The 23,692-nt window shown below is 39.9% G+C and overlaps 3 protein-coding genes across 3 annotated transcripts; 1 reads left to right on the top strand and 2 right to left on the bottom strand.

The window, feature by feature from the left end:
• Nucleotides 1-994: 994 nt before the first annotated feature.
• On the bottom strand, nt 995-11,170 carry LOC103514236 (transient receptor potential cation channel subfamily A member 1). The gene is made up of 15 exons (XM_026827268.1): nt 11,070-11,170; nt 10,221-10,416; nt 9,577-9,786; nt 8,966-9,202; nt 8,218-8,436; nt 7,361-7,434; nt 6,939-7,051; nt 6,336-6,387; nt 5,974-6,088; nt 5,367-5,536; nt 4,562-4,706; nt 4,211-4,321; nt 2,454-2,613; nt 2,070-2,200; nt 995-1,507 (listed from the first exon to the last, which is right to left on the bottom strand). Exons 1-15 carry the CDS (start codon nt 11,168-11,170, stop codon nt 1,349-1,351), a joined length of 2,193 nt encoding a protein of 730 aa, XP_026683069.1. The 3' UTR covers nt 995-1,348.
• A 6,167-nt stretch (nt 11,171-17,337) lies between these two features.
• LOC113469501 (transient receptor potential cation channel subfamily A member 1-like) lies at nt 17,338-19,805 on the bottom strand. Its single transcript, XM_026827267.1, has 5 exons — nt 19,663-19,805; nt 19,295-19,490; nt 18,651-18,860; nt 17,955-18,191; nt 17,338-17,424 (listed from the first exon to the last, which is right to left on the bottom strand). Exons 1-5 carry the CDS (start codon nt 19,803-19,805, stop codon nt 17,338-17,340), a joined length of 873 nt encoding a protein of 290 aa, XP_026683068.1.
• A 21-nt stretch (nt 19,806-19,826) lies between these two features.
• On the top strand, nt 19,827-22,213 carry LOC103514233 (protein unc-50 homolog). The gene has a single exon (XM_008479101.3). It carries the CDS (start codon nt 21,292-21,294, stop codon nt 22,096-22,098), a length of 807 nt encoding a protein of 268 aa, XP_008477323.1. The 5' UTR covers nt 19,827-21,291; the 3' UTR covers nt 22,099-22,213.
• The last annotated feature ends 1,479 nt before the right edge of the window (nt 22,214-23,692 follow it).

Here is a 23,692-nt window from a genome sequence, read left to right as displayed (position 1 = left end):
TAAATATAAATAAGTTAAATCAACTTTAGGAACACTTACATAATATAATTTAATTCTATGTAGGTACAAATCCAATACTGTACAAAGTAGAGTAAAATAATCAAGATTTGTATCTGTTGTTCACACATGACTACTACAGAGATCATATCAAATAGATATAAATTTAACCTTAACAACTTACTACCCTCGTGGTGGGATCAACCAATGAATTAATCGAAGATTTTTATTTTTTAATGGATTTGATAGGAGTTTCACGCCAGTATTCTGAATAACAACAGATAAAGTCAAAATAGCCATGATGATCGGCCACATCCAAAACAGATATTCACTCAAAGAGGAAGTCACCTACCTTTGCAGATTGAGCAGTAGGGTGAGCCAGCTCAGGAACACGGTAAGCGACGTGAAGCTGATCTGGTAGTCCGTCATGTAGCGACCCTTGGTGAAGAGCGGCACGATCATGATGGTCGCTGAGAAGAATAAGAGGAGAGCGACTATGTTGGTCGGGTCGAACAGGTAGTGCCACTTCTGCTGGTAGATCTGCACGGATTGGACCGCTACTGAGAAGAGCATGTAGGTAGAAATGGCGGTGCCACAGATGTAGAGGAGAGGACTGTGGATTTAACCTTAACAACTTACTACCCTCGTAGTGGGTTCAACCAATGAATTAATTGAAGATTTTTATTTTTTAATGGCAGTTATTATAAAAGGAGTCATTACAAATCATCAAGATTTAATTCCGTTAGATTTAGATATGTTTCGTAAAAAAGTGTTACCACATTGACTCTTTTTAATCAAAATATTCTATTAAAAGTCTCCTTTTTGGACCATTAAAAAATAATCCAATTTGTGAAAATATCACTGATTTTAAGTCTTTGGTAAAATCTTCAATGATCTACACGTATGTAGATACAATACTCTTATTTACATACGCTAAAAATCAGTGTTGAAATTGACGAGGTCTTCACCTCATTCATGTGACTTCTTAAAACTAATTCCCTGTAGATAAGTAAAAAATAATCAATTTATTAAATCTAAAATAATAATTACTTTTAAAAACTATAGGTATAGGTAGGTACATTTTTTTCTTCCATAAATGAGTAATGTGTTTTTGCGGGGTGTTACAAATAAAACACGGCCGTATTAATTGAGGGGGTCCGGCCCCACTCGGGCTTTTTTGTTTGGACTCCAAAATTTGGAGCATCCACTCACCCCCCCTTTGCTCCGTCCAATAAAAATCCGGGAAATGGCCCTGAAATAAAGTACCTTTCCAGTTGTCCTGATGCCTTCCAGAGGACGATCAGGTCCATCGAAACACAGGTACCCATTTCATGATTTATTCACTGATTGTTCATAGGGATGACTTGGATTTATTGGTCTGTTTGGTGGTGAGGAATCTATGGCGCACCAGAGGGGAGAAGGTTTTCGACAGGTGAGGCGCAAACTGGAGCTCCTTGTTGGAAGATGTTCCTTCGTCTCTCTCATCTGTTTCGGTTTTGATATCCATCTTCTGGAAAATTGACATGAATTCAAAAATAATGACAACCAATTGGAAATGAACTAGGTACGTAGGTACAAAAACAAACATCGAACAATTTCGAAAAATAAGTATGTCCTAAAATCTGAAAAGTAGAGATAACAAATTTTCATGTCGAACAACAATAGATAAATTTTAGGTATATTTTATCGACTGCGCCAAAAATGATTTATTGGAGCTTTATTTATCTATGCAAAACGTAAATCTTTTTCTTCGCCTTTTCCCCGTGTACAGTCGGGGTTGGCGTTTTTTGTCAGCCCTCAATCAGCCCTAAGGTGATCGCTTTTGCGCTGACATTTGGTTTTGGCTACAGAATTTTACGAGGGGATGCCCTTCGCACTCAACCTTTGCTATTTCTTTTGCAAAGGAAATTCAGGCTGGTATACTCACTGTTTAATGTCCCCCAGCCAGACAACGTCCCTCAGCCAGACAACTATGCAAAATGTAAATAGGTAAGGTAAATATGTATATCATTGCGCATAATGAACAGCAGAATAGAGAATAGACTATTAGCTATTTAATTTAGCCTACTTACATGAACAATAAGACGAAGGAACATGAACTGATGGTCTAGATGGATTTGAATCTCGTTTAGTTTACGTTTCAGTTTGTCGATTTCATCGGTAAACACATCGTTCCCATTACTCTCGAGAACCATGTCGATCGCTGAAACAGGATACAAAAAATTAATAACTGACCGATATAATTTTATTATTATTGTTAAATTGTTAATTGGTAATTTCAATATCGGTAATCTGTGTCCAGTCCACACATAGTCGATGGCCGTCGATCGATGTTGACTGAAACCGTATACTGCCTCCACAACAAAGATTTCCCTTGTCGATCGTTACCTGCAAAAACATGATTGAATAGAGAAAAATACTCATTATTGATTATTGGTGCAAAAAGTTCGTCTTACCATCTTCAGTGAAAGGATTACAGAACCACTTTCTGATGACAAGGTCGAGGAATCCTAGCTTTCCTTTACATTCATTGGGATACTCATAGATCTCCATCTTGTCCACTTTCTCCAGTAGAAATTTGGGCAGATTCCTTTCCAGTTCCGTGTGCAGCAGAACCTGGAGGAAAAGGGTTGGTGTAGGGTTAGACCCCACAAAAACACAATTGTGAAAAAAAAGGGCCAAGTTCCTATCCAAAAATGTCGGCCTATAAAAGTGGTGAGATATGGTTGCCAAGTGTAACGCTGTGTTCTGGAAATTTTCAAGCAAATAATTAATCATTCCGTTCCCTAGTACCAATCTCACAGGTGTCATGGTGAGCGCAGAAGACTTCGAATATGGAGGATGGTGGTTCAAGTCCATGTCAATTCATAAAATTTAGCGAGACGTATCAACCAGGGAATGATAAATTACGTAAGGAATAGGAGATCTTTCGATAGTCTGATAGCTCGGAGTTAGTATTAACATCCTGCGTGCCTAAGCAAAAAAGGTGTAATTTACCCACAGGCCCCAGTGTCAGTTACTATTGACTGACGGAGCCATACCTGAGGAAATCCGTCAGTCCTTTCCACCGCACCGTAAGATGAATGTCATTCATGACTATACTGTAAGAATTTTAATGGCAGGTATTATAAAAGGAGTCATTACAAATCATCAAGATTTAATTGCGTTAGATTTAGATATATGTTTCCTAAAAAAGTGTTACCACATTGACTCTTTTCAATCCAAAATATTCTATTAAAAATCTCCTTTTTGGACCATTAAAAAATGATCCAATTTGTGAAAATATCACTGATTTAAGTCTTTGGTAAAATCTACGATGATCTACACGTATGTAGTGGGAAGCGAAAACTGGACCCATTTTATTTGCACGACACTATCTTCTTTTAACTTTCACGGTTTAGTTCGTGATAGGTTGATTTTAAAGTTTACTTTAAATAAAGAAGGATCCCATTTTTGAAAGTGATAAAAAATGTGGCTGTCTTAAAAGCACCCTTAAAAGGTCAGAATAAATATCTGACATTTAACTAGATTTTGTTGTTATTGATCGTTTTGTTTTCCTCATTAATTTATTCATAAGAAAGGAATTTTCAAGAATAAATCACAGTCACTTACCCTCGGCATGTAGGTACTGTGATGGGACTTGGTAGACCTGTGCATGAGCCCAACACGCCCTACACTTAAATTTAGACCACGCTACGCCACTGAAGTAGATACAATACTCTTATTTACATACGCTAAAAATCAGTGTTGAAATTGACGAGGTCTTCACCTAATTCATGTGACTTCTTAAAACTAATTCCCTGTAGATAAGTAAAAAATAATCAATTTATTAAATTTAAAAAAATAATTACTTTTAAAAAGGTAGATGCCCACCTGATCAAATCTGAAATGAAAATGTAACCTGTTTTGGGTCGTCTGAAAAATTATGAAACTCTATTCCGTGTCAATAATACTCGTAGGCCGGGCGGCGCGGCGCTTCGAACTCATGACGTTCGCGCAAATCCCGGCACGTTTGATCCAAAGTACTAATTTTTCAGATTTTTTACAAAGTGAAGAAGAAGACGAAGAATTTCCTTTCTAGCCAACTTGAGGATTTGTTCCCATTTTGACAAGTGTCATAGAAACAGTTCGTAAAATCTTTGAGGATTTCTCTTTAGATGTTTAGACTGCTGATGACTTATTTTCTTGTCCTAAAGATTGTGATGGTACTTACGTTCAAGGCAGGTAGTGGGATAGGTTTGGAAATGGCTGTGGCATCCCCAGTCTTCTCGTTGATTTCCGGATAAATACGAAGACATTGTAAACAGGAGAAGTTGTATTTGATCTGGAATAAACTCAGATTAGTCAGAATTTATATTAAACTCAACTTGGACTTGAACCAAAATTAGTTACAAATAGATAAAGCACTCGCTAGATCTTTTAGGGTTAGGGAATAGGTCGATTAGGGGCTGGATTTTCTGAAGTTTTGTCATTAGAAGATCATTAATTCTTGTGTTTCGATTTGGAGTAGGTACCAACCTACGTCATTCAGTTGTCTTTGCTCATTATTAAATTTAGAACTTACGTAGAACGACTTCGAGTCTTTCTTGCAGTTGGCTTTGGTGATACTCTTGTCCTGTACAGATTCAAATACTCGTGGCATTGAAGCAACCAGAGCTAGAGTAACACAGGGATGTTTGTCAGATCTTAGGGACATGATCTCGGTGCCTCTGGATTTGCGACAGAAATAAAGAAATGGAACAAGTTATGTACCTATTATGGAAGTGTATGCCTTAAAAATGGAGGAAATTCGATTCAAACCCAGCTTTTACCGATCAGGGATAATCTTTAACTGGGGCACTGGAGGGCTATTCAATGAAATGATTCTAGCGTCCTATTTCACATTTTCCAGGAACAAAGTGAGAAAAGCCCAGACGTTTTTACCGTTGCTGTTTTCTGAATAATATCGTGAAATATCCCCCTCCTGAACTGGACTGAGCAGCATGGCGAAGCACGACGCTGCTAGAGTAACACAGGGATGTTTGTCAGATCTTAGGGACATGATCTCGGTGCCTCTGGATTTGCGACAGAAATAAAGAAATGGAACAAAAGTTATGTATTATGGAAGTGTATGCTTTAAAAATGGAGGAAATTCGATTCAAACCCAGCTTTTACCGATCAGGGATAATCTTTAACTGGGGCACTGGAGGGCTATTCCATGAAATGATTCTAGCGTCCTATTTCACATTTTCCAGGAACAAAGTGAAAAAAGCCCAGACGTTTTTACCGTTGCTGTTTTCTGAATAATATCGTGAAATACCCCCCTCCTGAACTGGACTGAGCAGCATGGCGGAGCATGACGCATACTGCGAGGAAAAAGAGCAACTCACCTTGTGTTGTGAGTGACCATAGCTAGAGCAGCTTCGGGGAACTTATAATAAATGGCATAGTCTATCGCACTCAGATCCATACAGTTATACAGGAGTTTACAGTTCAGACTCAGGAGGAGACAGATGGCCTTCGGTTTGTTCTCCATGGTTGCCAAGTGTAACGCTGTGTTCTGGAAATTTTCAAGCAAATAATTAATCATTCCGTTCCCTAGTACCAATCTCACAGGTGTCATAGTTAACGCAGAAGACTTCGAATATGGAGAATGGTGGTTCAAGTCCATGTCAATTCATAAAATTTAGCGAGACGTATTAACCAGGGAATGATAAATTACGTAAGGAATAGGAAATCTTTCGATAGTCTGATAGCTCGGTGTTAGTATTAACATTCTGCGTGCCCAAGCAAAAAAGGTGTAATTTACCCACAGGCCCAAGTGTCAGTTACTATTGACTGACGGAGCCATACCTGAGGAAATCCGTCAGTCCTTTCCACCGCACCGTAAGATGAATATCATTCATGACTATACTGTAAGAATGGCCGGACAAGAGAATCAAACGAATAAACAAACATAATAAAATCCACATTTAGGTAATTTAGATTTTCACTTACCCCATCCTTATCCACCTGGTCAAGTAGATGAGAATGTACGCTGTTGAGATGCACCATAGTGTTGGTGTAGCCACTCATAGCTGCTAGGTGCAGTGGGTTACGCCCGTTATGATCCGTGAGTAAAAAAATTGCGATTTTTGCGCCTCTATATCTCCGGAACTACTTGGTATTAAGAGCTCAAATTTTCAAGGTATGTTTATATATAGGCTTGCCAAACGTCCCGAATTGGCCGGGACAGTCCGTTATGATCCCGGTGTAGGAGTGAACCACGGTTTAACAGTAACTGCACCACACGTAGGTGACCTGGAATATGGAGACAGAATAATGAAGTCCTACCTTGTTTATTCAAAAGGTTATGATCCCGGTGTAGGAGTGAACCACGGTTTAACAGTAACTGCACCACACGTAGGTGACCTGGAATATGGAGACAGAATAATGAAATCCTACCTTGTTTATTCAAAAGTAGAAAGTAATTAAGTCTGGCAATCCAAAGAGACAATGCCGCTTCTGTTAAGGGAGTAAATGGAGGCCTGTCTTAAAATAGTACCATGGAAGATGGAAGTGGTGTTGTTTATAAATGAAGTTAACCATACCAGCTAAATTGACAAACTAAAATATCAATAGGTATTCAAAAATAGAAAGTAATTAAGTCTGGCAATCCAAAGAGACAATGCCGCTTCTGTTAAGGGAGTAAATGGAGGCCTGTCTTAAAATAGTACCATGGAAGATGGAAGTGGTGTTGTTTATAAATGAAGTTAACCATACCAGCTAAATTGACAAATTAAAATATCAATAGGTACCATTCATTGGGTTCACAATCTGTGACAGCCACATGTTGAGAATGCTAGGGGACTGTTCGGGTGTAGTATCCAAGGTTTCTCATAGGGATACTTCCATGTATTTTGAATTCATAATTTCTCAGAACTCTTCCGCAGAATTGACTCTTCTACAAAAGTTTGACTCACCTTCCTTAGAAGCGATATGTAGCGGTGTAAGCCCCTCTCCGTCGCTCTCGTTAATAATAAACGATCCTCGCTCAGAACTCAGCAACTTCTTCACCGTGTTGTAGCGACCGTATCTGAAAGAGGCGATAGCATCAGTAGCGACCACAATTGAACGACCAAAGTAAGTTAATTCAACTATTATTCCTTTAGTTTGTTTGCCTGTTTGACCAAAACTTCCGAGCGGTTTGATTGATTTAGATGCAATTTGCCACACATGAAATTTACCCCAACAGTCTCAACATAGAAAGGAAATTCGCTCATCAGATTTTGGGCACAAGTGTTCCTTTGAAAGGGTTTTGGCCCTTTGTCCGAATGAGCTCTACAGTTCACTGAACCAATAGTTCAATTGCTCTGAAATCTGTTTGATTCTTTGTGTTGATTACCTGGCAGCAAGATGCAATGGACTCTCATTACTATTGTTCTTGAGGTTGATGCAGGCACCCAAGTTGATCAGGTTCTCAAGTATATTTTACTAGCTGAATTCCGTCGCTTCGCTCCGGAATCCCGCTAGTTCATCCCGAGGCATGGCCAAGCTTGTGGAAAAGGCATGGCCGAACTTGTATTTTTATCAAACTAAAAACATAAACGAAACTCAATATTAGGCGAGCGAGGAAAAGTTTTCTCTCCCGCAGTCTCTGCACTCTGTGTATTTCTTATGGAGATTTTAGCGGTCAAAAATTGATCATATCTCAGGATCGGTTTAGATTTTCGCAAAATCCTTTCTTATTGCACACCTAGACCATAAGAGGAATATTCCTACCCAAATTTCAGCTTTCTAGGTGTTGTGGTTCTCGAGATAGAGCGATCAGTGTGTGAACTATGAAATGTGAACTGTGAAATGTGAATGAGTGAATGGATCTCGTTCTTATAATATAAGATAAGAAAGTGCCTCGGAACAGCTGTCGCATTGCTTCAAAGAAGATTGTTTTACATTGATGCCTACCCGGGAATTGAAAAGTTTGGTAAGAAAATTTCCAATCCAGTCTGGCTTTAAACTCAGGGTTGAGAGTCACTTTAATCCCAAGCACCAAAGAGTTCGAATAGGAAGTGGATTACTACGGGTATTCACAAAAAGGATTCAAATAATAACTCTAAATAGGAAATAGTGGAAAGGAACTTGTCTTGAAACTTGAAAAGTTTCTGGTGTAACTTTATCAAGAAGCAAGAAAATAGGTACAGTAAATGTTCTGGTCTTCTGGGCCAACCAAAACCAACGTCAGCGACCATTCTTCCTCCTCACCTCTCCAAGGAACACAGCTGCCACCTCCTCTGCAAACTCCTTGATGTGTCCTCCCCCATTGAGTACCAGGAGGTGAAGTATGTTCCTCCGGTTGATGTCCTTCAGGAGAATGTTGGCCTTGTTTCGGACCAGGGTGAGAACGGTTTTCCAGCCACCGCGAGATGCCGCTAGTAGCAATGGAGAGCGCTTCTCCTTGTCCAGTACGTTCAGGTCAGCACCCTGGGGAGATGAGAAGTTATTTATGGAGTTGAAAAAGTTTACTCTACTTCCGATATCAATAATAACCTCCCAAAGACTACAGGTCTATGAATGATTATTGATCTAGAACCTCCCAAAGATTAGGGAATCTTCTGGGAGGTTCTCGCGTTATGCCGATGCTGTGAAGGCTTGGTTTCAAAGGGCAAACTCCAAGAATATTGTTAGAATTGCACAAGATAGATAGACATGGCAGATAAAAAATCATTGCCAGAGGTTTTGGGTTCATGCTCCCATGGCCTTCTAGGACCTGGGATAAGAGCTATCATCCTGATATTATGGTGAATCAGGTGGTTGAGTGTGGAGACTGGGGAGCGGTCTCACTTTCTTTCTGTTTGTCTGTCTGTCTCAAAATTCGATCAAGACGGTTCATAAATAAAACAAAAGTGTTAATGCTCACTCAAAACCAAACCATTCTTAACCAATACGAATCAAAAAACCCAATTCTCAAGCTCAACCAAAACTATGATCAAGAAACAAAACATGATCTTACCTCATCGATCAAATACTGAACCACATCACATCGGTCAAACATGGCGGCGCAATGGAGGGGTGTCATCTTCTGTGCATCAGTAGAGTTGAGGCAGACCAGTTTCTCACTGGGTTGCAGATTAAACATGAGCCGCACTATGTCTAGGGCACCCTGGGAGCAGGCTAGATGTACCGGGGTAGAGAGGTCGAACTGCTGGGTGGAGATTTTGGCACCCGACTTCAAACATAGCTCCACGGCCTGGGGAGAATCAGAGACACTTGAGTGAAATAGAGACAATCTGAGATAATGGGAGGTACAATTCTGGAAGCTATGGAGGAGCGAGAATGGGGAAGCGAGAAGTGTGAGATATGGGTCAAAGAAAAGGGGGCCGTGAGAGATATGTAGGTAAATGAAAAGAACTGGGGAGGGGTGTGAGAGATAGTTGAAATTGTGGACTGTACACTTGAACAGAGTTTAGAAACACTTCTGAACCTTCTGACTATACGATTAGAGTATGAATACTCGGTCCATCAGTTTGTAAAGATCACTAGACTAGTGCTAGATTAGCTAGAAGCATAAACGCTATAACTGCTGTAAGCCCAAAACGAATCTAAGCGACGGCATGTTTTCACCTTGAAGTCCCCTCCATGGACAGCAGAGTGGAGGGGCAGGTTCCCCTCAGCGGCAAACAGGGATATCATCTCCTCTCGTGAACATCCAATACTTTCACCGAACTGAAGGAACACCTCCATAGTTTTGGATGAGGCGTTCTTAGCAGCATCATGGATGGGATAGTACCCATTGCTGCATGCTCTCTTGAGACTGGCTCCGAAATCCTTCACCTGTAATACAGCCCCGAATTTAACGATAAACATACTTAATTAGATTCTAAATTTCAGGTTCCTACCTATGATACCTTTCATTTTGAAATTGCAATCAAGTAAAAGTGACTATGGAACTTTGGACCAGCTCTGCACCCAGAATAGATTGGAAGATGGATCTTGATAGAACGTATGTAGGTACCATATTATTGTCGGTAACTCCTCTCGTGCCTAAATCGATACAATTACGATTGAAGGTATAGGTACTAGCCTAAATGTCCAAAAATGTCGTTGTTTGAATTCTAAATTAAATCTAATAGTACAAAAAGTATTTACCTACATAAGTAGGTCCTGAACTTACTGAAGTGTGCCATCACAATAATTATGATACAAGACTTACCACCGTCGCTCGGCGTACTTACCATGATCCAATCACACTCAGGCTGTTCACTTACTAGAATGCGAGCACACTCATCAAAGTCATAGATAGCGGCAATGTGGAGCGCCGTGCGCCCATGTTCTCCGCCCTGGAGTATGTCTATCATGTCCTTGTATTGGAGGAGGATTAGGAGGATAGGAACCTTGTTGAGTTCGGTGGCCAGATGCAGGACGGCTTGCTTCTTGTTGTTCAGGATCCGGGTGTTGACGCCGCTGGAAGAAGGGATTAGCCTACTCTATAATGTCGCCGAGGGCCAGTGGTCCATTTCACGAACGGCCTCTCAAGGAAAATTGTGAAATTCTCACTCCATAGAAATAGAAAAAATGTTGACCTCAGGGCCTTATTAAGGCTCCCCCCCCCTCGACTTCCATTTTTCTCCTTTACCATAAGGCCAGACTTCGAGAATTTGGAGCGTTCACCCCCCGGTCCATTGGTGTTTGAATTCTCAGGCCCCACCCACCCTCGACAAAATCCTGGATACGGCCCTGGTTGACTTCTTTGTCAGTATTTTTTGCCCAAGAATACTACAAACTTACAAAGTCATTCGTGGAATAAAGTTTGTGTCTTTATTCGTGGACTAATGTATTTCTAATTTCTAGTAGATGAAAACGGTGAAAGGGAAAAGACAGTAAGGCCAGCCACTCAGGCTCAGACCTAGGTTTGTCAGACGGTCTGAGTGTGAATGAAGGGCAGCAAGGCCAAATCTACGGTACCTAACGTCGTCTTACAACTTCAGAATTAAAAAAAAATGCTACTTAAGAGAACGTTTTAGCTTAGTAAGAGCATGAAAGCAACCAACAAGGATAAACGAACTTTGCGATCTAGGGACAATCCGTCAGTTCTCCATTAGTAGAATTCTACCTACCTTTCCAGCAAGAACTTGATGGCATCATAACTGTCCTGATCTACAGCAACATGGAGTGGAGTGTTACCATTGATATCTTGGATGTTGAGATCTGTGGACATTACGAGTTTGCAAACCAGATTACACAATTTGTCTCATTGTCTCACAGACAGGAAAAGTAAGAAAGTATTATTATTAATAATAATAATAATAATTCAATTCAATTTTTTTCATTGTATTGTTAATAATAATACAATCTAGATATTTAGAAGGATAGTAGATACTATAGGTATTGGCTATCTTTTGATAGATAAAAAGAAAGGTGAATAGCTTTATCTGATAAAATCCGCCCCGGGCGGGGATCGAACCCGCGGCCTAGCGCTTACAAGGCAGACGCACTACCAACTAAGCTAACTAGGCTGGCTATCATTTCATTGATTCCTTCCAGAAATATACAATCTATCCCACAACCTCACAGGAATAGGGAGGGAGGTAAACTATGTACCTATATATAAAGCAAACATCGGGAGATGTGGATGACCTGATTCAAAATGGAGTCGTGTGCCCCTCCCCTCTTCCCCCTCGCGTCATTTGGGCGACTAATATGTAGAGAAGTTTACTGTTAATCCTCGAGGGTGGGAGGGGAGGGAGTTGATAGAGGGGGGGGATTGGAGGGGGAAAGTCATTAAAAATTGCAAAACACTGTGAACAGGGAAGGAGGAGGGGAAGAGAGAGGGGGAGGAGGAAAAGATAAGCGGAAAACATCAAAAGATTTTTTTATGTAATACCCCCAAGCCCCTTGTACTTCCCCTCCTCTTCTTTTTCTTCTCCCATTTTTTTTTTTTTTTTAATAGAAATTTAGTCAAACAGATAGATATAGGTAGATCTATATACTTCTCCCATTTTTTTTTTTTTTTTTAATAGAAATTTAGTCAAACAGATAGATATAGGTAGATCTATATAAATAGATATTCAATATCTAGCAGATAAAGAGGAGGGATCTATGAAAATTGCCAAAGTGTTTCAAATATAGGGACAGAGAGAGAGAGAGAGTTTTAATCCTCTCTCCACCTCTTCCAGAGGAAAATATGGGTAAATATCAGGTAGCTATTAGCTATTGACAGATAAATGTGTACCTACCTATAGGGAAAGAGTATCTGTCAAACAGATAACTTAGATAACCACATCTCTACCTCTACATGCAGGTAGGTCATAGGTATCCAACTTTCAATTTGACCTTTCTAAAATAATTATATAATATTGAATCAATTTTAATGTTTGATTTTCTAAATTACCGAGGAAAAGACGTACCCTAAAGAGCAAAAAAGAAAATGTAGAACTTATAAAATAAAATTAATATTAAAATAAAAGGAAAACCAATTAATCAAAATAAATAAGTGATATTCACATAAAAGAAAAACAGTACTGCTTTGAATATCAACTTTAACTTTGTGTTATTATATTACCCATGTCACAGAATAAGTGGGTTTACTTACCATCACGTCATGCTAAGAAACCCACTAATTCCACTCGTAAGTTCTCGTTCCTTGCAAACAAATAAATAAAAATAATAAATTAATAGGGGTTTATCTAGAGAACTCGTTTCATGCCCCAGTTCCCACAAGGAATCCAAGGATCACAGAAGTTAAGCAACGTCGAGTCGTTTTGTCGGGCATCAGGTGACCGTTTGGACACATCATGTGTGCTGCTGGCTGTTTCGGGGTGAGCTTTGCTTCCTGAGGACACTTTTAGAACCTTAGAAAGCCATCGATTTTCGAAATGTTCAGAGGGGGTTTAACCAGCCTTGGAGCGTCTCAGTGTCAGTGTATGGACTTAGCAGCGCGATATTGATCCCCCAAAAACCATTTGTTTTAACAGAAGAAGTTGTATTTGATCTGGAATAAACTCAGATTAGTCAGAATTTATATTAAACTCAACTTGGACTTGAACCAAAATTAGTTGCAAATAGATGAAGCACTCGCTGGATCTTTTAGGGTTAGGGAATAGGTCGATTAGGGGCTGCATTTTCTGAAGTTTTGTTATTAGATCATTCATTCTTGTTCTTTCGCTTTGAGTTCATAGGTCGTCGCGACAAATTTCGAGATCAGAGCTCATTTGTGTGAGAAAATGTGAAAAAAATCCCCCAAAAACCAAGTTTTTTTTTGTTTTTTGGCTTTATGGTCTTCTGGACAAAATTTGCACCACCATTTTTGTGTTGCTGGTAAAAAGACCTTTAATGTGATATATAGGTCGACCAGGTTTGGATAAGTCCTTCTACCGGGACAGACAGACCCACAGACGACACCGAAGCGAATACAATAGTCCGTCCACTATACCTTTTATTATTACTATTGTAATTTAATAAAGGAAGGACGGACTAAAAAGTACAACTACAAACAGTATAAAATAAACCCATGAGACTTTTAATAACACTCAGATCATCTGACAGACCTGGGTGGATGACAGGAAAATTTTCAGATCTAGTTCTCTTATAGACGGTCTGACAGACGTAGGTCTCAAGTTTTTCCTGGCACACACATTTTCCAACTGTCTGACAGAACTCGGTCTATGTATGAGACGGTGAGTGTCTGGCAAAAGACATTGAACCAGCACCAACAAACCATTGGTACACCAGCCCACGCCAAACAAGAATACATCTTAAGACCAAGAGAGAAAACAGGTACTTATCCACGTAGCACGTATAATGACATGGAAAACAAAAAAGATCCTTGTAGAATACCACACAAAAAAACAAACAACTTCATACCCCAACGAGTGAGAGAAGAAATAACGTCAAAATTGTGGATAAAGAGAAGAAAAGCAGGGAGAACACACAAAAAGCAAGAGTGGAAAATCACAAAAAAAGAGAAAAGAAAGTATGCGAGCGAAAGAAGAAAATGATAAATAAATAGATTTACAAGCAATGGATGAGATGAAAGAGGAGAAGAAGGAATACGAGGAAAGAAGGACGAGGAGAAAGAGAAGAATTGGTGAATATCGAAAATGGAAAGTAAAAAGTAAACAAGGGAAAATACAAATTTCTAATGTAAATAAACTTGAAGAAGCAGTCGGGGAAAGTAGCTTTTCACTTCTTGGGAAAACCGTGTGAGAATTTTGTACAGATTGTTCAATTAGTGAGAACTCACACCGATTAAAAGTTAAATTTTCTTGTTGATACTGGTACTCGAACCCCTGTCTGTCAACTCTCTAGATTACGAGTTCAAGTCCGTCCAACGTTTTACCTTTAAACTACTGACGCTAAAAAACAGAGTGGAGTAGAGAGCATAGCGCATAGAACTGAGAGCAAAAAGCTCTATATGCTCTCAGCCTCAATATCACTCTGTTTTTAGCCTAAGGCCTGTTCGTGAGGGCTTTTTCTGAGTGAGGACTTCGGTTCATTGTATTTTTGTGATATCTAGGAGCGAAAGGGTGAAGAACAAACGAAAACTCAAGGAAAAGCACGCTCGATTCAAAGCGAAGGTAGCTTACCTATAAACATACCGGGTGTTCCTATAGGTATGTTCAATTAATGATACAGATCTACAGGGTGATTCGGACTGGAACCCTTAACTTCGAGATCCAGAGTATGTCGCACTCACCTCTACACCACTGAAATTGGTATTATTAGGCCAGACACTCACTATATCAGGTGTACCTGTCAGGTCTATCTGACAGTGAGTTGGCACCTCAGTCCTGGACTAGTTGTGTCAGAATGACACTTATCATGATGGTCGAAAAGTAGGTATCCGCGGTAGATTTTTTCATGAATAATAAGGGTAATAGAAAGTAAAAAAAACTGCAAATCAAGTGAGAAGTCAGTCAAATCATGCATTAGCACGAACGAACTGTGTGCATAAAACATTGTTAAAAGCGCCTGATAGGAGAGAAAAAAAGCATTCTAACAGACCGGGCATCCGCCTCTCTCTCTCTCTCTCTCTCTCTCTCTCTCTCTCTCTCTCTCTCTCTCTCTCTCTCTCTCTCTCTCTCTCTCGTAAATCCAACGCTGAAATCTGAAATAAAAACATACGGAGAGAGAGAGAGAGGATAGAAGAAAAAGGACAGAATAACTGACGGAGTAAAAGAGAAAAGAGAGAGAGAGAGAGAGAGAGAGAGAGAGAGAGAGAGAGAAGCAAAAGTGGGAGAAAGAAGGACTGGAAATGGGTTGTTAATTCTTGGGCCTCACTAGGCCATCATATATCTATTTACTTTGGTAATGCCGCCACTGGTCGCTACTCAAAGTAGCTACTCAGTTGTCCTGACAAGGCTGAGTGAACTCCGAACTCGAAAAAAAAAAAAAAAAAAAAAAAAACACCGAGTCGAAAAAACTTCGAACCCCGGACCTCCGGCATGCAAGCCGGGTGGTAAACCCAACACCTTATAACCTCTAAGCCATCTAAGGGAGGTAATTTCATGGTCACCCTATAAGTAGGTAGGTAGGTAGGTAGAATTTTTATTTACTTTGAAAAAGGAAAGTAAGTCATCTTTCTTCTCTGTCTTCAAATTGGATTTTCTCAGAGAGAACATTATACTTTTTCATTTCAAGATGGCGAAAAAAAAAGCAGAAGAAGAAAAAAATGCAATTTTCCAACAAGTTTAATTAAAAATTTCACACCTAGTAATTTCTTTCAGCAAAAAAATAAAATGGACGTCTTGTAATATGAAAAAAAAATAATGTAAAAAAAAAAAATCTCAACAACCGACTCATCCTAATACCACCTACTTAAAGTTTGTCTCTCATTCAAGGGAGCTCATGTTTTCATACCATGGACCATGGGGACCACCTGTGGGTAAACACCAGCTTTGGCCATTTTCGAGCCTTTTAACCAACCTCAGTGGTGTAGTATTTAGCGCGGTGGACTTCGGATCTGGAGGTTGGTGGTTCGAGTCCAAGTCCAGTCATAAAATTTAGCGTAGTGCATTAAGCAGGGAAGGACATTTGTGACAAGCATTCATGCTTAACACAATTAAAAAATCCTTATTTGAGCCTTTGAGGCCTTGTAGGACCCTTCCTCTTCAGAATGCAGGGTGGGCCTCGGGCCAAGAACACCAACTAAGCCAGAACTACTATCTAAAGTTGTGTCCAAACCTTGTCGACCAGCTGTCGATCGACGAGGTGACTCTATGTTGTCGAGGTAGTTCAGTCGACAATCGCGACATCGATCGACTATACCTACGTGTGGACACACCTTAAGGTAGTTTAGATTTTTCTAAGTCCATATCTTGATATGAAATTAGGTACCAATCTCCCTTGGGATCAATTTAATTTCAAGGATCTTTTTTAGTTTTTAAGTTTTACGGACGAAAATTGACATCAAGTTTTGGGAAAGTCTTAAAAACGGCGAGGCAGAACTAATAAATTAATTAGAATTTATGTGAGCATAGATTTGCCTGCAGAGGAAAATAGCCCCCCCAATTTTCATTGAAAAGTAAGGATGGGGAGGGGGGGAGGCTTTTAATGGAGAGAAAAGTTGAAAGAGAGAGAGAGAGAGAAAGAGAGAGAGAAAGAAAGAGAGAGAGAGCGGTTTTTCCACCCGTTCGGAAAATTATTAAATTTTTGGGTCCATTTAAATAATTGAATTAAACATTTTTTTTTTTTTTTTACTCTCTCGAAATTTTAAAATTTAGCCTGGAAAATTTTATATCTTTTTTTGACTTTGGCTTCAGGGGAGGGAGAAGGTAGGGGAGAGGGGATGTGATATTTTAATTGAAATTTCATGGGGGATGGTCATGCTTCCCCCCTCTCTCTCTCTCTCTCTCTCTCTCTCTCTCTCTCTCTCTCTCTCTCTTTCCTAATTATTTGCGGGGGTTAATTTTGTAAGATGATGTCAAGTTTCAAATGTTGATCCTTGTTTGCGACGTTGTCATGTGAGCTATCATATACAGTGTTGCCAGTGACACATATTTCTGACTCTTTTTCTCTATTTTCGTCTGTTTCACAGGTAAGCGCGAATCAGTTGGATGATTAAATTGGATGTCCTGCCTCGGTGGTGTAGTGGTCAAGGCGCTCGCCTGGTAAACATGCAGGAGGGCGTGGGTTCAATCCCAGCCGAGGTATGGAATTTTATCCTCAATATAATTTGAGAATTTGACCTGCCTTCCGGATATAATGTGACAAAAAAAATGGTCATCTCAAAAAAAAAAAAAAAAAACTGCTGTGGGAATATGAAACCCAACAAAACAAATCCATTCTTTTCCCTATCAAATTTAAATTTATCTACCTCCTTCTCCCTCCCTATCTCTTTCTTTCACAGATACTTTTCTCGCTCTGTCTCTCTCTTCCTCCCACAAGTCAAAACTTGGTTTTCCAGCCACCGCGAGATGCCGCTAGTAGCAATGGAGAGCGCTTCTCCTTGTCCAGTACGTTCAGGTCAGCACCCTGGGGAGATAAAAAGATATTTATGGAGTCGAAAAAAGTTTACTCTACTTCCGATATCAATAATAACCTCCCAAAGACTACAGGTCTATGAATGATTATTGATCTAGAACCTCCCAAAGATTAGGGAATCTTCTGGGAGGTTCTCGCGTTATGCCGATGCTGTGAAGGCTTGGTTTCAAAGGGCAAACTCCAAGAATATTGTTAGAATTGCACAAGATAGATAGACATGGCAGATAAAAAATCATTGCCAGAGGTTTTGGGTTCATGCTCCCATCGCCTTCTAGGACCTGGGATAAGAGCTATCATCCTGATAATATGGTGAATCAGGTAGTTGAGTGTGGAGACTGGGGAGCGGTCTCACTTTCTTTCTGTTTGTCTGTCTGTCTCAAAATTCGATCAAGACGGTTCATAAATAAAACAAAAGTGTTAATGCTCACTCAAAACCAAACCATTCTTAACCAATACGAATCAAAAAACCCAATTCTCAAGCTCAACCAAAACTATGATCAAGAAACAAAACATGATCTCACCTCATCAATCAAATACTGAACCACATCACATCGGTCAAACATGGCGGCGCAATGGAGGGGTGTCATCTTCTGTGCATCAGTAGAGTTGAGGCAGACCAGTTTCTCACTGGGTTGCAGATTAAACATGAGCCGCACTATGTCTAGGGCACCCTGGGAGCAGGCTAGATGTACCGGGGTAGAGAGGTCGAACTGCTGAGTGGAGATTTTGGCACCCGACTTCAAACATAGCTCCACGGCCTGGGGAGAATCAGAGACACTTAAGTGAAATTGAGAGATTGAGACAATCTGAGATAATGGGAGGTACAATTCTGGAAGCTATGGAGGAGCGAGAATGGGGAAGCGAGATATAGGTAATAGGTAATTTTTTAATTAAAAGAATTGGAGAGGGCGTGAGAGATGGGTAAAGTATAAGAATTTGAAGTGTGAGATATGGGTCAAAGAAAAGGGGGTCGTGAGAGATATGTATGTAGGTAAATGAAAAGAACTGGGGAGGAGTGTGAGAGATAGTTGAAATTGTGGACTGTACACTTGAACAGAGTTTAGAAACACTTCTAAACCTTCTGATTATACGATTAGAGTATGAATACTCGGTCCATCAGTTTGTAAAGATAACTAGATAGTGCTAGATTAGCTAGAAGCATAAACGCTATAACTGCTGTAAGCCCAAAACAAATCTAAGCGACGGCATGTTTTCACCTTGAAGTCCCCTCCATGGACAGCAGAGTGGAGGGGCAGGTTCCCCTCAGCGTCAAACAGGGATATCATCTCCTCTCGTGAACATCCAATACTTTCACCGAACTGAAGGAACACCTCCATAGTTTTGGATGAAGCGTTCTTAGCAGCATCATGGATGGGATAGTACCCATTGCTGCATGCTCTCTTGAGACTGGCTCCGAAATCCTTCACCTGTAATACAGCCCCGAATTTAACGATAAACATACTTAATTAGATTCTAAATTTCAGGTTCCTACCTATGATACCTTTCATTTTGAAATTGCAATCAAGTAAAAGTGACTATGGAACTTTGGACCAGCTCTGCACCCAGAATAGATTGGAAGATGGATCTTGATAGAACGTATGTAGGTACCATATTATTGTCGGTAACTCCTCTCGTGCCTAAATCGATACAATTACGATTGAAGGTATAGGTACTAGCCTAAATGTCCAAAAATGTCGTTGTTTGAATTCTAAATTAAATCTAATAGTACAAAAAGTATTTACCTACATAAGTAGGTCCTGAACTTACTGAAGTGTGCCATCACAATAATTATGATACAAGACTTACCACCGTCGCTCGGCGTACTTACCATGATCCAATCACACTCAGGCTGTTCACTTACTAGAATGCGAGCACACTCATCAAAGTCATAGATAGCGGCAATGTGGAGCGCCGTGCGCCCATGTTCTCCGCCCTGGAGTATGTCTATCATGTCCTTGTATTGGAGGAGGATTAGGAGGATAGGAACCTTGTTGAGTTCGGTGGCCAGATGCAGGACGGCTTGCTTCTTGTTGTTCAGGATCCGGGTGTTGACGCCGCTGGAAGAAGGGATTAGCCTACTCTATAATGTCGCCGAGGGCCAGTGGTCCATTTCACGAACGGCCTCTCAAGGAAAATTGTGAAATTCTCACTCCATAGAAATAGAAAAAATGTTGACCTCAGGGCCTTATTAAGGCTCCCCCCCCCTCGACTTCCATTTTTCTCCTTTACCATAAGGCCAGACTTCGAGAATTTGGAGCGTTCACCCCCCGGTCCATTGGTGTTTGAATTCTCAGGCCCCACCCACCCTCGACAAAATCCTGGATACGGCCCTCGTTGACTTCTTTGTCAATATTTTTTGCCCAAGAATACATGTCAGAGGCACTATGCTAAGGTCTTACCTATGAACGAAAATGAGAAGAGAAAGAACTTTTTAGTAGCGTGAATAGAATAGAATAAACCTTGTTTATCCTGCTAGGATGGGACTGAAAAGTCCCTTTACCCCCGCAGTCTAAATAAGATAATAGAAGAGAAGTATTAAATTTTGGTTTGTCTTTCTAGTAATTAGGAAATCAGTTGAAATGTTCAAGTTGACACTATGTCGTTTTTCATTTTGAAAATAAATCGATCTTACGACTACATTACCTTGAATAAGGTTTTTACCAATTCGAATAAACCGATACAGTTTTCATTTTTCCCTGGTTCAAAATACCTGGAATAAAATATACCTACATTATTTCCAACTTCACACTGTGAGCATCCGACTGAAAAGTCCCTTTACTCACGCAGTCTAAATGAGGCTGTCTCCGTACGGTTCATTTTAGTTTAGGATTTTTTTTCTTTTTTTAGAATTAAAATTACCTTGTTCTTATTGTCAGATTGGACTGAGAGCAGACCCATTCTGCGACTATAATGGACTGAGTAGACCCTTCAAATCTGTAGGACTAAAGATTGGTTGTAAAACTCCAAAGCAAAAGAGAAATATTCTGACACAGAAGGAGAATGTTACTTTCAAAAGACCTTTGTACTTGAAGTTTTAGACAACAATTAGCATTAGATCGATTTCTTTGGACTTTAACATACTTTCCCTCAAACTAAATATCAACGTTCAAGTTCCGCAACAAAACATACCAAATCACAACGAACAGCAACTTGATGCTCAAAATATTTCAACTTCCTACTATCCGAGAAAAGAGGTTTAGGTTTTTACGTTCAAGACTCAACGCTAGAATATAATATACCGTGTTTATCCTACCCGAATAGAATATAATACCGTGTTTATCCTACCCGAATAGGACTGAATTGCTAGGTGTCTACCTAGATGTTTATGAGAATTGAGAACCGTCCCAAATCTCAGCCAATTTGTCCTCACAACGAACTTTGTACCAAACATCCAGTTAGAATTGTGTTTACGTTTTTGTTTCATTGCAGACGTAACCTTATTCCGAGTTGTGAGTGACACCTATCCGCCCGACTAGGAATCTACACTCGGCCCCAAGACCTTTGCAAACATTTCTACAAGACCCTATCCCCTGCGAGGACCCAAGTTACAAATTTGTCCATAGTATAAGTTGCCGCGAAACCTCGCCTTTGAAAACTTACGCGAGAGGGAATTTTTCTCTGAGCCTAGATTTAGTTTGAGTTAGAGTCGAATGAAGAGTTTCTCGTGAGAAAGATAAAACCAAGGTAAGATTTCCCTCCTGGGACGCGAGATCATTTCTCAGGAAATCCCGTCATTTCGATAACTCTTAGGAAAGTGAGTAATTTCGATAACTCTTAGAAAAGTGAGTCATTTCGATAACTCTTAGGTGTGTGTAAGCTCGTCACGTGAGTGTCACGTTGTAAGGTGTGACACGTGATATGAGTAGAGCAAGCTCCAGCAGATCTCTGTACAGTCCTCCACTGAGGAAGGATTCCACTAGTTCATTCCTACCTCCTCCAGTCACACACAAGACTTGCATGTCGGCCGCAGTCAAGCGCTATCGCTACTTGAGACGTCTGTTCAAGTTTGAGCAGATGGACTTTGAGTTTGCGCTCTGGCAGATGACCTACTTGTTCATTTCGCCTCAGAAGGTGTACAAGAATTTCAACTACCGCAAGGAGGCTAAGAGTCAGTTTGCTCGGGATGATCCAGCGTTCCTGGTTCTCCTGGCAGGCTGGCTATGTCTCTCTTCCCTGGCTTTCACATTGAACTTTCATCTCGGCTTCTGGTCCTTTGTCAAGTTTCTCTTGAATTTTTTGTTCGTGGATTGTATCGCTGTAGGCTTGGTCATTGCGACGTTCCTCTGGTATCTGAGTAACAAGTATCTCATCAAGAATCAACACCTAGGCCAGGACGTGGAGTGGGCTTACTGTTTTGATGTTCATTTGAACGCGTTCTGTCCCATGCTTGTCATCTCCCATATTGTACAACTACTCATGTACAATATCTTCATGGAACATGACTGGTTCCTACCGGTATTCCTGGGGAACTTGCTATGGTTTCTATCACTTAGCTACTACGTGTACATTACATTCCTGGGTTATAACTGTCTCCCCATACTTCATACAACCCAGGTTATTCTATCCCCTCTGATTCCCATCCTGATTTACTTTGCCATTTCTATGCTTGCTGGATGGAATATGAGTAAGACGCTGCTAGATTATTATCATTACCGCGCTTTCTAAAACCAGATAACATCCTAAGTGTAAATATCGTATAAATAAAAAATAGTTTAATATAATTTATTGTTATTTTGTACTGACAAATTAAAGCTCTTCAGATTACTACTTATATCAATTACATATTTATAATTTGCTATTGTCAGGTTGTTTTAAAAAACTTCGTTTTCGTGGAACCTTCCGATGAAGAAATCATTTTGTACAGGCTTCCTAGAATACCTTTTAGCTAGATACTATCAACTATTTTAGGATGTCACAGATATACCTAGTTCATAAATATCGTATAAATAAAAAATAGTTTAATATAATTTATTGTTATTTTGTACTGACAAATTAAAGCTCTTCAGATTACTACTTATATTAATTACATATTTATAATTTGCTATTGTCAGGTTGTTTTAAAAAACTCCGTTTTCGTGGAACCTTCCGATGAATTATTTTGTACAAGCTTCCTAGAATACCTTTTAGCTAGATACTATCAACTATTTTAGGATGTCACAGATATAGGTACCTAGTTCATGTTTGTTACAAGATATACAAATATGAACTCCAACTACTATTTAGGTGTCACAATGTCTTACCTTCGAAGAAACAAACCTCACTTTAGTATGTGTTCTCGGATGGACGTAGATAGAAAAAGTTATCCTGCCTTTCCAAGTCTAATCGAGGTCTCGCATATTTGATAAGATAAAAATATTGAGAATTGAGATAGTAATACATTGAGAATCCAATACATTCATTGTGAAGGATCTAGTCTTTTATTCCTTTAGTTTGTTTGCCTGTTTGACCAAAACTTCCGAGCGGTTTGATTGATTTAGATGCAATTTGCCACACATGAAATTTACCTCAACAGTCTCAACACAGAAAGGAAATTCGCTCATTAGATTTTGGGCACAAGTGTTCCTTTGAAAGGGTTTTGACCCTTTGTCCGAATGAGCTCTACAGTTCACTGAACCAATAGTTCAATTGCTCTGAAATCTGTTTGATTCTTTGTGTTGATTACCTGGCAGCAAGATGCAATGGACTCTCATTACTATTGTTCTTGAGGTTGATGCAGGCACCCAAGTTGATCAGGTTCTCAAGGGAGATGATGTGCCCCTCTCTGGAAGCATAGTGGAGGGGAGAGCAACCGGTCTTATCCTTCTCGTTCAGCAAGTTCTGAATACCCTGGGAGGCCTCCCCCTGTGGAACAAGTAGACCAGGAAGAGGATGAAAAATAATCAATATATACTTAATAAGAAAGTGCCTCGGAACAGCTGTCACATTGTTTCAAAGAAGATTGTTTTACATAGATGCCTACCCGGGAATTGAAAAGTTTGGTAAGAAAATTTCCAATCCAGTCTGGCTTTGAACTCAGGGTTGAGAGTCACTTTAATCCCAAGCACCAAAGAGTTCGAATAGGAAGAGGATTAACTACCGGTATTCACAAAAAGGATTCACATAATAACTCTAAATAGGAAATAGTGGAAAGGAACTTGTCTTGAAACTTGAAAAGTTTCTGGTGTAACTTTATCAAGAAGCAAGAAAATAGGTACAGTAAATGTTCTGGTCTTCTGGGCCAACCAAAACCAACGTCAGCGACCATTCTTCCTCCTCACCT

The sequence above is a fragment of the Diaphorina citri genome, unplaced genomic scaffold (genome assembly GCF_000475195.1).
Source record: "Diaphorina citri unplaced genomic scaffold, Diaci psyllid genome assembly version 1.1 scaffold1106, whole genome shotgun sequence".
Taxonomy (NCBI): domain Eukaryota; kingdom Metazoa; phylum Arthropoda; class Insecta; order Hemiptera; family Psyllidae; genus Diaphorina; species Diaphorina citri.
The sequence above is the reverse complement of the archived record's forward strand: the minus strand, read 5'-3'. Positions and strand labels throughout refer to the sequence as shown.

Excerpts from the sequence above, each read along its gene's own strand:
- LOC113469501 (XM_026827267.1), bottom strand. The coding sequence starts at position 19,805 with ATGTATTCTTGGGCAAAAAATATTGACAAAGAAGTCAACGAGGGCCGT. Across the intron at positions 18,861-19,294 it reads ATGAGTGTGCTCGCATTCTA|GTGAAGGATTTCGGAGCCAG; the intron begins GTAAGTGAACAG and ends GCTGTATTACAG. Across the intron at positions 18,192-18,650 it reads TCCATGGAGGGGACTTCAAG|GCCGTGGAGCTATGTTTGAA; the intron begins GTGAAAACATGC and ends GATTCTCCCCAG.
- LOC103514236 (XM_026827268.1), bottom strand. The coding sequence starts at position 11,170 with ATGTCCACAGATCTCAACATCCAAGATATCAATGGTAACACTCCACTC. Across the intron at positions 9,203-9,576 it reads TCCATGGAGGGGACTTCAAG|GCCGTGGAGCTATGTTTGAA; the intron begins GTGAAAACATGC and ends GATTCTCCCCAG. Across the intron at positions 4,322-4,561 it reads AAGACTCGAAGTCGTTCTAC|ATCAAATACAACTTCTCCTG; the intron begins GTAAGTTCTAAA and ends AGTTTATTCCAG.
- LOC103514233 (XM_008479101.3), top strand. The coding sequence starts at position 21,292 with ATGAGTAGAGCAAGCTCCAGCAGATCTCTGTACAGTCCTCCACTGAGG.